Genomic DNA, 14,132 nt, shown 5'->3' on the forward strand with positions numbered 1-14,132 from the left:
ACAAGACTCATGTTTTTGGCACTTTGACTTTTATCATTTTAATTATAATGATTGAGTTTATTTATACATAATTACACAATCATATGCTTCCCATTCCATCTGCAGCCTATGGGTGCCTGAATAAATAATTATTTCAGAACTCATAATGGTAATTGAAATTAATAGAAATTAAGAACTCATGTTATTCATCAATTAATAATTGCTGTGCTTATAACACACTATACTTTGATCATGTTAAATATATTTTTAGTGGTGTACCTCCAAACAACATGTTTGGGGATGTAGGTGTCATCTTATCTGTAGCCAATAACGATGTTGGAAAGGATTTGTTTAATTTGTCTTTGTATTAATTTAGCAACGAATGTATTCATTCATCTTATCTCATGTCAGAAATGATGATCTCTACCCTGACACTTGTTTTATCCATGTCTGATGGAATTGCGATGTTGTCACCCAAGTTTTTGAAAACCTCAATTCATAATTGCAATATCTGTGCCAAAAAATAGAAATGAGATATTTTGTCCAAATCGTACAGCTTTATTTGTTTGGGGTTTGTTTACCTAGCCAGAAAAGTATATTGTGTTTACCTCTTATGTAAATGACGACCCATGTCTTTATGACACAGGCCTGTGCTGTGCTTCAGGCTGCCTCAGCCCAAGAGTAGTATTTGAACCCAGGTCTGAAGCCCACTAGCTCCCTGCCTTGCCTCAGGAAGAACATGATGTGATGTTACACCATAATTGCAGCAGGCAGAGCCTCAGACTGATTGCTCGAGTTTGTCCCAAATGTACCCTATTCCGTATATAGTGCACTACATTTGACCAGGTCCCATAGGTCTCTGGTCAAAAGTAGTGCACTACATAGGGAGAATGGTGCCATTTGGGACACAGACCCTCATGTGACTTCATACTTTTGAAGTTGGATCAGTTCCCTGGCAGCACCCCATGCTGAAGAAGTCATGGACTCTTGAAAGAGGGAGGGAAGGAGAGAGTGAAAAAAGGTTGTTAAATTAAAGCTGCTCTCTTTCGCTGAGTTCATCCATGAGCTCACCCCATCAGAGCCCATGACTCACCCCCCAGTCTACCCAGGGCCAGTTCTGTTGTGCTTTTCACTTCAGACCGCTTGTTTTCTTTTTACCTAATGCGAAGTTAGACTTTTCCCTCAAATTGCCATTAGCGCTGATGTGTTTTAGGCACAGTCCAAGTAATTGAGAAATGTCTAGGGGGTGTCCCCCAAATGGCACATAGTCCCTATATAGTGCATTCATTTTGACAAGACCCCTATATATGGAATAGGGTGCCATTTGAGGCGCAGCCTCTGTAGGGTCTGAACACTGCTGGGAAGGGGAAGTGTCTCTTCTGGCCAGGTTGTGTAATAATAAGCAACAGTAAACCTTGGCGAGCCAGACCAGGGGCCTGTTTAGGAGGGTTACAAAACATTCACATGGAAGTATATTGTGTAGAACACACAATTATGTCATCTAGAATAGGGAGTCATTTCAGTATCTCTATTCCTTACATTTCTATTTGCAAGGTTTCTGAATGTTTCACCTCACTGAATAATACACTCCTGAGTTGGCTCCTCTCCAGGCATACACCCCCTGTTTGCCATGACAATGAATGACAAGGAGTTGTCATGACAATGTCAGAAACCGACTGTTGGGACTTGGTGAATTAGTCTGGTTTATCTGGGTTAATGAAGAACACAATCTTTGCCCTGGCTTGAAAGCTGAGACTCCTGCCTGCTTAAGTGCTGCCAAGGCAGTGTCTTCATTGAAACCAGGAAGTGAAAGTTGGAGTATTGTGCCAGTAGTGCAAGTCTTAGTGTAGTTGCTGCCATGGAGATATATGAGCCATGTTGATGTTGGTGCCACTCTTAACTTGTTGCTGTGACTGCCCGTGTGTGTACACACACACAACGTGATACTGACCTGACACATGAATTCCTTCTGTCGGTTTCCATAGAGCAGTGAGAACACTGGGACTGGTGGGAGAGAAGAAAGGAGAGGAGAGTGACGAGGGCTACTGCAGGCCTTTCAAGGACACACAACAACAGGCTGCAATTTTTCTTTCCTTGACACACTGCTTTACACACTCACCGGCTAGCCAATGAGTAGATGAAGCCAACCCAACCCCACCGCTAGAAAGCAGTGTGCATCCCAAATGGCAGCTGATTCCCTATGTACCTTATGGGCCCTGGTCGAGATTAGTGCACTATATAGGGAATAGGGTGCCGTTTTGAGAAGCAGCCAGTGCCTTTGCTGTCACCTTGTTGCCCTCTAACACCTCCCCCACCCCGGCATGCCATCCCTGAATTGGTCACGTGACATGCCCCACCTCCCCTCCTTTCTGTCCCCCATTATCAGAGTTCCAGGGCTGCAGTGAAGAATGCCTTATATGCACTTGTGCCTGTAAGGCTGTGAGGACTAGGGCCTGTCTGCTGTCTGTCCTGTCCCACTGTGGCTGCTTGAAGTCATGTCCTGTGTGTCTGTGACAGCGAGAGAGAGACTTGCTAAGCCCACCCGACACGCAGGCGTCTCATCTAGCCATCTGGAAATGCAAATGCGCTACGCTAAATGCTAATAGCACTCGTTAAAACTCAAACGTTCATTAAAACACACATGCAGGGTACTGAATTAAAGCTACACTCGTTGTGAATCCAGCCAACAAGTCAGATTTTTAAAATGCTTTTTGGCGAAAGCATGAGAAGCTATTATCTGATAGCATGCAACACCCCGAAATACCTGAAGGGGACGTAAACAAAATAATTAGCATAGCCGGCGCTACACAAAACGCAGAAATTAAATATAAAACATTCATTACCTTTGACGATCTTCTTTGTTGGCACTCCTAGATGTCGCATAAACATCACTATTGGGTATTTTTTTCGATTAAATCGGTCCATATATACCCTAAATATTGATCTATGAAAAGTGTGTGATCCAGGAAAAAACTGCGTTTTAAAACGCAACGTCATTTTTTTAAATTAAAAAAGTCGACGATAAACTTTCACAAAACACTTCGAAATACTTTTGTAATCCAACTTTAGGTATTAGTAAACGTTAATAATCTATCAAATTGATCACGGGGCGATGTGTATTCAATAGCTCCACGTCTTGAAATCATGTTCGGAAATTTCTCATCCAAAACATCCTGTCGGAGACCGGAAGGAATGGGCTCTCTCTTACTCGTTTGACCAAGAAACAAAGCCCAGGCAATTGACAAGACTGGCGACATCGTGTGGAAGCTGTAGGACTTGCAATCTCAGCCCCATGTAATTTGCTTTCCAATAGACAATACATGCAAGTGACGCATTGATATATTTTCCAGATTTTGGTGATCAGTTTTTCTTCCGCTTTTCGATGAAACACACGTTATGTTATAGTCACAGCCGTGATTTAACCAGTTTTAGAAACGTCAGAGTGTTTTCTATCCACACATACTAATCATATGCATATACTATATTCCTGGCATGAGTAGCAGGACGCTGAAATGTTGCGCGATTTTTAACAGAATGTTCGATAAAGTAGGGGGTAGGCTTAAGTGGTTTTAACATGTGTTTCCCAGCTTTTATTTCTTTCATCACATTCCCAATGGGTCAGAAGTATTTGGTAGCATTGCCTTTCAATTGTTTAACTTCTTGCGGATCAGTGGGACGCCAGCGTCCCATCGACAACTTCTGATGAAATTGCAATCACAGAAATAGTCATATTTAACATTCATGAAAATACAAGTGTCATACATCAGTTAAAAGCTTAACGTATTGTTAATCCAGCCGCTGTGTCAGATTTCAAAAAGGCTTTACGCCGAAAGCACACCATGCGATTATGTGAGGACAGTGCCCAGCACACACAAGCATTAAAAACATTTTCCAACCAGGCAGATGCGCCACAAAAGTCAGAAATGGCGATAAAATAAATCGCTTACCTTTTTTGAAGATTCTGTTGGCATTCCAAAAGGCCCCAGCTACATCACAAATTGTCGTTTTGTTCGGTACTGTCCTTTATATCCCCAAAAACTCAGTTTAGCTGGGGCACTTCATTCAATAATCCACCGGTTTCCCTCCTTCAAAATGCATACAAAATGAATCCCAAACGTTACCAATAAACTTCTCCAAACAAGTCCAACAACGTTTAAAATCAAACCTCAGGTACCCTAATACATAAATGAAAAAATGTGAATCGTTATTGTCATTACCGGAGATTAACCGAAAAGTGTGCGCATTCACCAGAACTCGTAATAAACACTACAGCCAAAAACAAGTCTAAAACTCTTTCTGAAGACTGACATCTAGTGGAATCTCATAGGAACTGAAATCTGGGAGGTTTTCCCTTCATATTAAAAATGACAGCCATAGGAATCAATGGTTGGTGAAATTTTTATTTATTTTTTTCTGGATGGTTTGTCCTTGGGTTTTTGCCTTCCATATCAGATATGTTATACTCAGACATTTATTTTAACAGTTTTAGAAACTTTAGAGTGTTTTCTATCCAAATCTACCAATTCATATGCATAGCTTCTGGGCCTGAGTAACAGGCAGTTTACTTTGAGCATGCTTGTCATCCAGATGTCAAAATACTGCCCCCTAGCCCAAAAAGATTCACTTGGGTCAAACATGTCGGGTAGCCTTCCACAAGTTTCCCAAAATAGCCTTCCACAAGCTTCCCAAAATAAGTCGGGTGAATTTTGGCCCATTCCTCCTGACAGAGCTAGTGTAACTGAGTCAGGTTTGTAGGCCTCCTTGCTCACACACGCTTTTTCAGTTCTGCCCACAAATTTTCTATGGTCAGGGCTTTGTGATGGCCACTCCAATACTTTGACTTTGTTGTCCTGACAACTTTGAAAGTATGCTTGGGGTCATTGTCCATTTGGAAGACCCATTTGCTACCAAGTTTTAACTTCCTGACTGATGTCTTGAGATGTTGCTTCAATATATCCACATAATTTTCCTTCCCTCATGATGCTGTCTATTTTGTGAAGTGCACCAGTCTCTCCTGTAGCAATGTACCCCCACAACATGATGCTGCCACCCCTGTACTTCACGGTTGGGATGGTGTTCTCCTGCTTGCAATCCTACCACTTTTTCCTCCAGACATAACAATGGTTGTTAAGGCCAAACAGTTCTATTTTTTTCCCCCATCAGGCGAGAGGACATTTCTCCAAAAAGTATGATCTTTGTCCCCGTGTGCAGTTGCAAAGCATAGTCTGTATTTTTTATAGCGGTTTTGGAGCAGTGGCTTCCTTGCTGAGCGGCCTTTCAGGTTATGTCGATATAGGACTTGTTTTACTGTGGATATAGATACTTTTGTACCCGTTTCCTCCAGCATCTTCACAAGGTCCTTTGCTGTTCTGGGATTGATTTGCACTTTTCGCACCGAAGTACGTTCATCTCTAGGAGACAGAACGCTTCTCCTTCCTGAGCGGTATGACGGCTGCGTGGTCCCATGGTGTTTATACTTGTGTACTATTGTTTGTACAGATGAACGTGGTACCTTCAGGCGTTTGCAAATTGCTAACAAGGATGAGCCAGACTTGTGGAGGTCTACAATTTTTCTTTTGAGGTCTTGGCTGATTTCTTTAGATTTTTCCCATGATGTCAAGCAAAGAGGCACTGAGTTTGAAGGTATGCCTTGAAATACATCCACAGGTACACCTCCAATTGACTCAAATGATGTCAGAAGCTTCTAAAGCCATTACATCATTTTCTGGAATTCTCCAAACTGTTTAAAGTCAGTCAACTTAGTGTATGTAAACTTCTGACCCACTGGAATTGTGATACAGTGAAATAATCTGTCTGTAAGCAATTGTAAAAATTACTTGTCATTCACAAAGTAGGTGTCCTAACCGACTTGCCAAAACTAGAGTTTGTTGACAAGAAATGTGTGGAGTGGTTGAAATACAAGTTTTTGTCTCCAACGTAAGTGTATGTAAACTTCTGACTTCAACTGTAGCTAGTTAGCTGTAAAATTGCCTTAACAAAAACTGCACTATCAATTTAGGATTCTACAATCTCACCATGTTCAACCTGCAGATCGAGTTACCACACAGTGGAGTCTGACATTTGTAATTGCGCCATGCAATGTACCCTGGACTGAAGAGGTAGACAAATAGGAGAAATGTGTTAGACCCTCTGTTAAATTACAAACTTCTCTTTAGGAATATTGCAACGATATCATCAATGGCTCATTCTAGAGAACATTTCCCATGTAATAAAATCGGCCAGTATAGAAATCTGACATGTATGATAGACGTTTTCACCATCTAAGAGTTGTATTCCTATTAACTTCCATTGCAGTGAGAGCATCTTACGCCAATCTAAAGTAGGCTGGCTAGCTACAGTAGTCTTCAAGGCAAGCCCAACACTTTTCCACTGTTAGTGTTTTCATGAGGGAGGTTTTGCCGGGGGGGTTGTTAGGCACAGGCACGGCAAACGTTCTCCTCCTGGCCTTGTCTCCTCTCCTTCTGCATCTCTGTGCCAAGAGTAAAATATTCAGAATGTGTCAGATACAAATATAATCACTAGAGCTGACTTAAATAGCTATTCTGCCTTCTATGAATATTCTCTGACATTGCATCTTCCTGAACAGGCCCCTGGTCAGACGGTCACATCACATGCAACACAGTAACTCATTCATTTCCTTCTGTTCCAGGGTTGCAGCCATGCATCTCAAGCAACACCCCAAACTGCAGAAGAAAGAGATCTACCTGGAGTCCAATCAAGACAGCCAGAGAGGCCTTCATGTGAGCCAGCACGGGGTCCTGTCACAGAGGACAGTGTGGGGGGTCCGCCCAGCAGTGGCCCTGATTGGTCCGATAAGCAACGGGCTAGGCCAGGGTACGGCCTGCTACCCCCTCAGTGTCATATCCACCAACACCCTGCAGTGCTGCAGTAATGACAACAGTGGCTCCAACCACCTCAACAACAGTAATAATAACCACGGTGGCAGTGGACTGCAGACCTCGAGGCTGAGTGAGTCCGAGGGGGATGTATTCTGCAGTAGTGCCACCTGGGCCCAGAGTAAAACCTCCAAGACCACCTCCTGCAACACCCCCCCCTCCCTGCTACTCTCCACCTGCACCACCTCTTCTACAGGCTCTGAGAACCAGGAGGCCTCCTTAATCTCTTATGAAGGGGAGGACAGAGAGGGACCGCTGGAAATCTGGGCTGTCATCAAGCCTGGCAACACCAAGGAGAAGATCGCCATCTTCGCCTCGCCCCAGTGCCGTGGAAGCCTGGTGAACTGTGGCGATGGAGAGGCCGGTGAGGACTTGGTGAGCAGCAGCCAGGTGAGGACCGTGTCTGTGAAGATGAAGAGCTGCTGGGAGGACGAGGGTGGCTCCGTGGCCAAGCGCAGGAGGAGGTCAGTGTCTCAGGGGCACCACCAGGACCGAGATAGACAGTCATCCGGAGCCCTGGAGACACTGAGCCCCACTGAGAACAGCCCTGTAGAGGTGACCCTCTGCCTCAGAGAGAGCCCCAGAGTGCCTGAGTGTGGGGAGGTGGTTGTACGGGTGGATGGGGAGCAGGTGTGTAGGGTAGAGGGTGAGGAGGTGAGTGAGACTGGGACTGACAAGGCTCTCTCTGTGGTGGAGTTGGTGGCCTTCTTGGAGCAGAGAGCCAGCGACAAGCAGGTGGACTCTAAGCCTGTGTCTCTGCGGAGCTCCACAAGCATTACCTTAACCAGGGGGCTGTCACTGACCCTGGAACCTAAGCAGCCCAGACCCTCAGACCAGAACCCCCAGGGGACCGATGAGGCAGAATGTGTAAAGGTGTCAGACATGGTGGCCAAGCTGGAGTCAGAGTGCCTGAAGCACCAGAGTGTTAGAAGGGAAGGGTCCAGATCTGGGGGAGAGCTCTCACGCAACAGCCTCACGCGCAACAACCTCTCACGCAACAACAGTCTCTCGCGCAACAACAGCCTGCGGAGGAGGGTGGGCCGGGTGCTGCTGGCAGGAGCAGATGCCTTCTCCATCTCAGCCCAGCCACCACCACCTCAGTCTCCCACTGGGCCCCACCATGGACTAGAGGAGACGACCAGGGTGCCGCACCGCCACATTAGTCCCTCTGCTGGCTATCCCTCTGCAAACACCAGCCACACGGACAAACTAGCTCCCAGCAGCTGCCGTGAAGCTGCCCAGTTGGCTTCCAGCACCTCTGACTCAGCCTCTCCGTCTCGCAGCATAGACTCTGGGTGTGGCGCCTCTGTTGTCAGAGAGCCAGACGAGAGCTGTGAGGCCCAGGGCCTGGGGCAGCAGAAGAAGAACAGGGCTGTAGAGTCTGGGCAGAACCTGCACTTCCAGCTCCTGTCAGAGCAGGCCAGGTCCAGCAGTACAGAGAGCAGAAGTAAACTACAGTGTGAGGAGCCCCTCCCAGGCATGCTGTTCTTCTCACACACTCTGCCCTCACAGGTGGTACTTGAACACACACTCCCACACACAGTCAATACTCCCACCCACACACACACCCCCCAGGAAATGAAATCCAGCCCTAAACCCACCAGAGACTCAGCAGAACCCTCCAAGATTCAGCCCTGTGACCCTTCTATCACTTCTCTACTCCCTGAACCCATATCACACAGTGAGAACTGGGCCAAAGAGGAGGACGAGGCGGTGAGTGAGGGAGAGGGGAGTGATGTTAGCCGGTGTGAGACAGTGCCTTTCCCCCTGCGCCGCATGGTGTGTCACGAGTTCCTGGAGATGCGCTTTAAAATCCAGCTGCTTCTGGAACCCCAGCAGTACATGTCCTTCCTGCCTCATCACATCATCATCAAGATCTTCTGCCTGCTGCCCACAGAGAGCCTGGCCGCGCTCAAGTGCACCTGCCACTATTTCAAGTTCATCATCGAGAGCTACGGCGTGCGCCCCGCGGACTCCCGCTGGGTGTGCGACCCCCGCTACAAAGACGATCCCTGCAAGCAGTGTAAAAAGCGGTACGGGCGCGGCGACGTGTCCCTCTGCCGCTGGCACCACAAGCCCTACTGCCAGGCGCTGCCCTACGGCCCCGGGTACTGGATGTGTTGCCATGGCTCCCACAAAGACACGCCCGGCTGCAACGTCGGTCTCCATGACAACCGCTGGGTGCCCGCCTTCCATAGTATCAACATGCCAATCTATAAGAAACCCAGGGAGGTCTCTGAGGAGTAGTGGTACAGACAATGGGAGGAGAACTGACTTGACTTCTCTGTGCTTTATTTTGTCTGAGGGCTGATGTCTGTCTCTTGCCATATGTGCATGTGCATTTATTTGTGGGGAGTTTGAGGGAAATCATGTTGCTGGATCTCTTCCTTTACCACTTCCCCCTCCTGACCCCTAACCTCTGACCCCTCAGGTCCTCTGAGATTGTGAGCACTTTAACCGTGGTCAGAATTCTCAATCCTCAAAGGATTCTGTCAGGGTATTCTATTTACTTGCTTCAATGTTTTGGGTTGAAGCATAAACTCTGGTTCTGATAAGTGTGTGTTGAAGAGAAGAGCTTTAATGAGTCTTTGTCTTCAGTGTTGATGCTTAATGTGTCCCTCCTTACCATAGCTCTTTCCTTATGCATCAACTGACCGTTACATTGGAATAGATACTTTAGTCAAGGTAAAGCCTATCAATGTTATGCAGTGTATCCCACCCACAAGTGATTTACTCAGTGTGTGTTATGTTGTCTAAGTGAATGCATACATGGCTGCAGGTCCTCGGTTTATGCAAAATGTGAATCAACCCTATTCCATATCCCGGTTGCTTCCCAAATGGCACTTAATTCCCTATATAAGGCACCCACAGGGCTCTGGTCAAAGGTAGTGCACTATATAGGGAATAGGGCGCCATTTGGGTAACGGAATCTATATCCCCACTCCACTATATCAGGCTCCGGGTCAGAGAGGCTTTGTTGTTGGTTTTGGATCTGATTGAAACTAGTTTGCTCTGTGTCCGGTTGTGTTTACATTGTACATAGTGCTACAGAGTCTTATATCAAAAACAGGGAGAATAAGCGACGAGCAGCACGAGTATCTATGACTTGACTTGAATGCATTTATTAGCTTCAGTTTGGTAAAAAGAAAAAGGTATTTACCCTGTCATGTGTATATTGCTGAATTATTATTGGGTGTTTTTTTTGCAGTGGGTCCCAGATGTATAACCCAGTCTGTAACCCATATGCTTATTACAGCTCACAGTTTTTTTTTTCTCTAACATTTTTTTTTATGTGTGTTGGAATTGGCACACACTTCCCTATATAATGCACTACTTTTGACTAGGGCCCATAAGGCTCTGGTCAAAAGTAGTGTGTTATTATATAGGGAAAAAGAGTGCCATTTGGGACGAGTTTGTTATTAATATCCCTCTTTTTATAATGCTATAACTTCTTGAAGGGAAACATGGGAAATGTCACCTCAGTGTTTCTGTTCTTTACAATGACTAACTGGACATGATCTAAAAGAAAAAGAATCAGGCTTGATGACAAATGGGAAAAATAATGGTCTCTAAAAGTAGTTTGCTCCCAGATATATATTTTTTTTACTTTGTTGTATATTCCTGCTGTATTCTCTGTAAATGCATTTTACTTCCAATAAAGCGCATTAATTTGGAGGTTTTAACTGTCATACCCTACCTTTTCATTGTCTCTTTTAAACTGGAAGGAAGTGTACCTGTCACAACATAAAATAAAATCAAATGTATTTATATAGCCCTTCGTACATCAGCTGATATCTCAAAGTGCTGTACAGAAACTCAGCCTAAAACCCCAAACAGCAAGCAATGCAGGTGTAGAAGCACGGTGGCTAGGAAAAACTCCCTAGAAAGGCCAAAACCTAGGAAGAAACCTAGAGAGGAACCAGGCTATGTGGGGTGGCCAGTCCTCTTCTGGCTGTGCCGGGTGGAGATTATAACAGAACATGGCCAAGATGTTCAAATGTTCATAAATGACCAGCATGGTCGAATAATAGTAAGGCAGAACAGTTTAAACTGGAGCAGCAGCACGGCCAGGTGGACTGGGGACAGCAAGGAGTCATTATGTCAGGTAGTCCTGAGGCATGGTCCTAGGGCTCAGGTCCTCCGAGAGAGAGAAAGAGAGAATTAGAGAGAGCACACTTAAATTCACACAGGACACCGAATAGGACAGGAGAAGTACTCCAGATATAACAAACCGACCCTAGCCCCCCGAAACATAAACTACTGCAGCATAAATACTGGAGGCTGAGACAGGAGGGGTCAGGAGACACTGTGGCCCCATCTGAGGACACCCCCGGACAGGGCCAAACAGGAAGGATATAACCCCACCCACTTTGCCAAAGCACAGCCCCCACACCACTAGAGGGATATCTTCAACCACCAACTTACCATCCTGAGACAAGGCTGAGTATTGACTATGAATATATGGAGGGACTCCAGCCATACATGTCACTCCTTTCCATTTATCACATCTTGAGGTCATTCAATAACATTCAATTGTCAATGTTGTGTTCTTCACAACTTAAGGTCTGTACTGTAGAGCTGGTTGGTATGCTTGCCTTTCACTGGGGCGAGGGGAATTGGTTAGGGTCCAGGTGTGTTGGAAAAGAGCACCACCGAATTATAAAAGCTTCATCAATGCCTTGCTGTGAAAATGAATTTCTGGAAGTTGATATTTAGTCATGTCAAACAGTTGAGGGAGATTCACTGCTGGTCAATTTTATAATGTAATATAAAAATTGATTTCTCAAAGGGTCTGGACTGTCCATTTTAAAAGGGAAGGTGAGATGAGTAAGCAATGTACCAAACGAAGGGTGTTAAGTCCAACCCCGGTTCATATTGTCTGCCTCCTGAAATGGTCATATGCAATTTTTTTTTTTTTTTTCAGGTGCCTTAAGTCACAACCAGGGGATGACTAAGGCTTGGCAATAAAATGCATTAATATATTGTGGTTTTGATGCTGATCATCTAAATCCAAACTTGTTAGAGCTCTTTTAAATCTGAGTACTAGCAGGCCTTGTGTATTTCATGTACATTGTAGTCTCTGCCTGCCTGCCTGCCATACAAAATAAATAGATTTACCAGCAAGCGAAGGTTACTATGGCTGGGTTTACACAGCCTAAATCTGAATCATTTTTTCACTAATTGTTTTTTTTGACCAATCACAGATCTTTTTCACAGCTGATCTAATTGATCCACACAAATTAGTGGAAAAAAAGATCAGAATTGAGTTGCCTGTGTAAAAGCAGATTTTGTCAACTTGTTTTTCTGGTTACAATAGTTTGGGGTTTGCAGTGCAGCTAACACTAATTAATGCCCTTGAGTCCATCTGAACATAGTTGTACAAAACACTTGACTCCACTTAACACATGCTTCTGGTTCAACGCAAACTTTTATGGAAGAGAAATCGCATGAATCCTTTTTTTAAACAACCTATGTCACTAGTAGGTTATAAAGGTTATTTTATTTTTATTTAACAAGGTAGGCAAGTTGAGAACAAGTTCTCATTTACAATTGTGACCTGGCCAAGATAAAGCAAAGCAGTTCGACACATACAACAGAGTTACACATGGAATAAGCAAACACAGTAGAAAAATAAGTCTATATGCAAGTGAGGGAGGTAAAGGCAAAAAAAAGGCCATGGTGGCGAAGTAAATACAATATAGCAAGTAAAACACTAGAATGGTTGATTTGCAGTGGCAGAGTGTGCAAAGTAGAGAGAAATAATGGGGTGCAAAGGAGCAAAATAAATACAGTAGGGAAAGAGGTAGTTTGGGCTAAATTATAGGTGGGCTATGTACAGGTGCAGTAATTTGTGAGCTGCTCTGACAGCTGGTGCTTAAAGTTAGTGAGGGAGATAAGTGTTTCCAGTTTCAAAGATTTTTGTAGTTCGTTCCAGTCATTGGCAGCAGAGAACTGGAAGGAGAGGCGGCCAAAGGAAGAATTGGTTTTGGGGGTGACCAGAGAGATTTTACTGCTGGAGCGCGTGCTACAGCTGCTATGGTGACCAGCGTGCTGAGATAAGGGGGGACTTTACCTAGCAGGGTCTTGTAGATGATCTGGAGCCAGTGGGTTTGGCGACGAGTATGAAGCGAGGGCCAGCCAACGAGAGTGTACAGGCCACAGTGGTGGGTAGTATATGGGGCTTTGGTGACAAAACGGATGGCACTGTGATACACTGCATCCAATTTATTGAGTAGGGTATTGGAGGCTATTTTGTAAATTACATCGCCGAAGTCGAGGATTGGTAGGATGGTCAGTTTTACAAGGGTATGTTTGGCAGCATGAGTGAAGGATGCTTTGTTGCGAAATAGGATGCCAATTCTAGATTTAACTTTGGATTGGAGATGTTTGATGTGAGTCTGGAAGGAGAGTTTACAGTCTAACCAGACACCTAGTTATTTGTAGTTGTCCACATATTCTAAGTCAGAGCCGTCCAGAGTAGTGATGTTGGACAGGCGGGCAGGTGCAGGCAGCGATCGGTTGAAGAGCATGCATTTAGTTTTACTTGTATTTAAGAGCAATTGGAGGCCACGGAAGGAGAGTTGAATGGCATTGAAGCCTGCCTGGAGGGTTACCAGTGTCCAAAGAAGGGCCAGAAGTATAAAGAATGGTGTCGTCTGCGTACAGGTGGATCAGACTCACCAGCAGCAAGAGCGACATCATTGATGTAAACAGAGAAGAGAGATGGTCCAAGAATTGAACCCTGTGGCACCCCCATAGAGACTATCAGAGGCCCGGACAACAAACCCTCTGATTTGACACACAACTCTATCAGAGAAGTAGTTGGTGAACCAGGCGAGGCAATTATTTGAGAAACCAAGGCGGTTGATGAGGATGTGGTGATTGGTCATTAGAGATCTTCATTCAAGTTGTCTAGGGAAATGGTGCTCATTGTGACATTTTGCATTAATGCATAATCTGTATTACCGTTGATTTCCAAATTATGTTCCACAAGCCCCAAAGACAAAATAAAGCAAACGCTTAAGACGTCCATCTGTAAATGCATGTCTAAAGAAGAGAACAGGCAATAGTAGAACACAGCGATCAGGTTCTATACTGATCAAAAATATAAATGCAACATGAAACAATCTCAAAGATTTTACTGTTACAGTTCATATAAGGAAATCGGTCAATTTTATTCATTAGGCCCTAATCTATGGATTTCACATGACTGGGAATATAGATATGCATCTGTTG

At 44.8% G+C, this 14,132-nt stretch overlaps 1 protein-coding gene across 5 annotated transcripts in view; it reads left to right on the plus strand.

Moving 5' to 3' along the window:
* The window catches only part of LOC115138711 (F-box only protein 34-like), a 30,004-nt gene extending 19,419 nt beyond the window's left edge, over positions 1-10,585 (plus strand). For 3 of the 5 annotated variants that reach the window (XM_029675841.2, XM_029675843.2, XM_029675842.2), the window contains exon 3: positions 6,650-10,585. In XM_029675841.2, the coding sequence (XP_029531701.1) occupies positions 6,650-9,143 (2,494 nt within the window). In that variant the 3' untranslated portion in view covers positions 9,144-10,585. Of the gene's footprint in view, positions 1-1,964 lie in introns of all 5 variants that reach the window. The other 2 variants (XM_029675844.2, XM_065025796.1) reach the window with 2 other exon arrangements.
* Positions 10,586-14,132: the final 3,547 nt, after the last annotated feature.

Source organism: Oncorhynchus nerka, linkage group LG12 (genome assembly GCF_034236695.1).
Source record: "Oncorhynchus nerka isolate Pitt River linkage group LG12, Oner_Uvic_2.0, whole genome shotgun sequence".
NCBI classification, from domain to species: Eukaryota; Metazoa; Chordata; class Actinopteri; order Salmoniformes; family Salmonidae; genus Oncorhynchus; species Oncorhynchus nerka.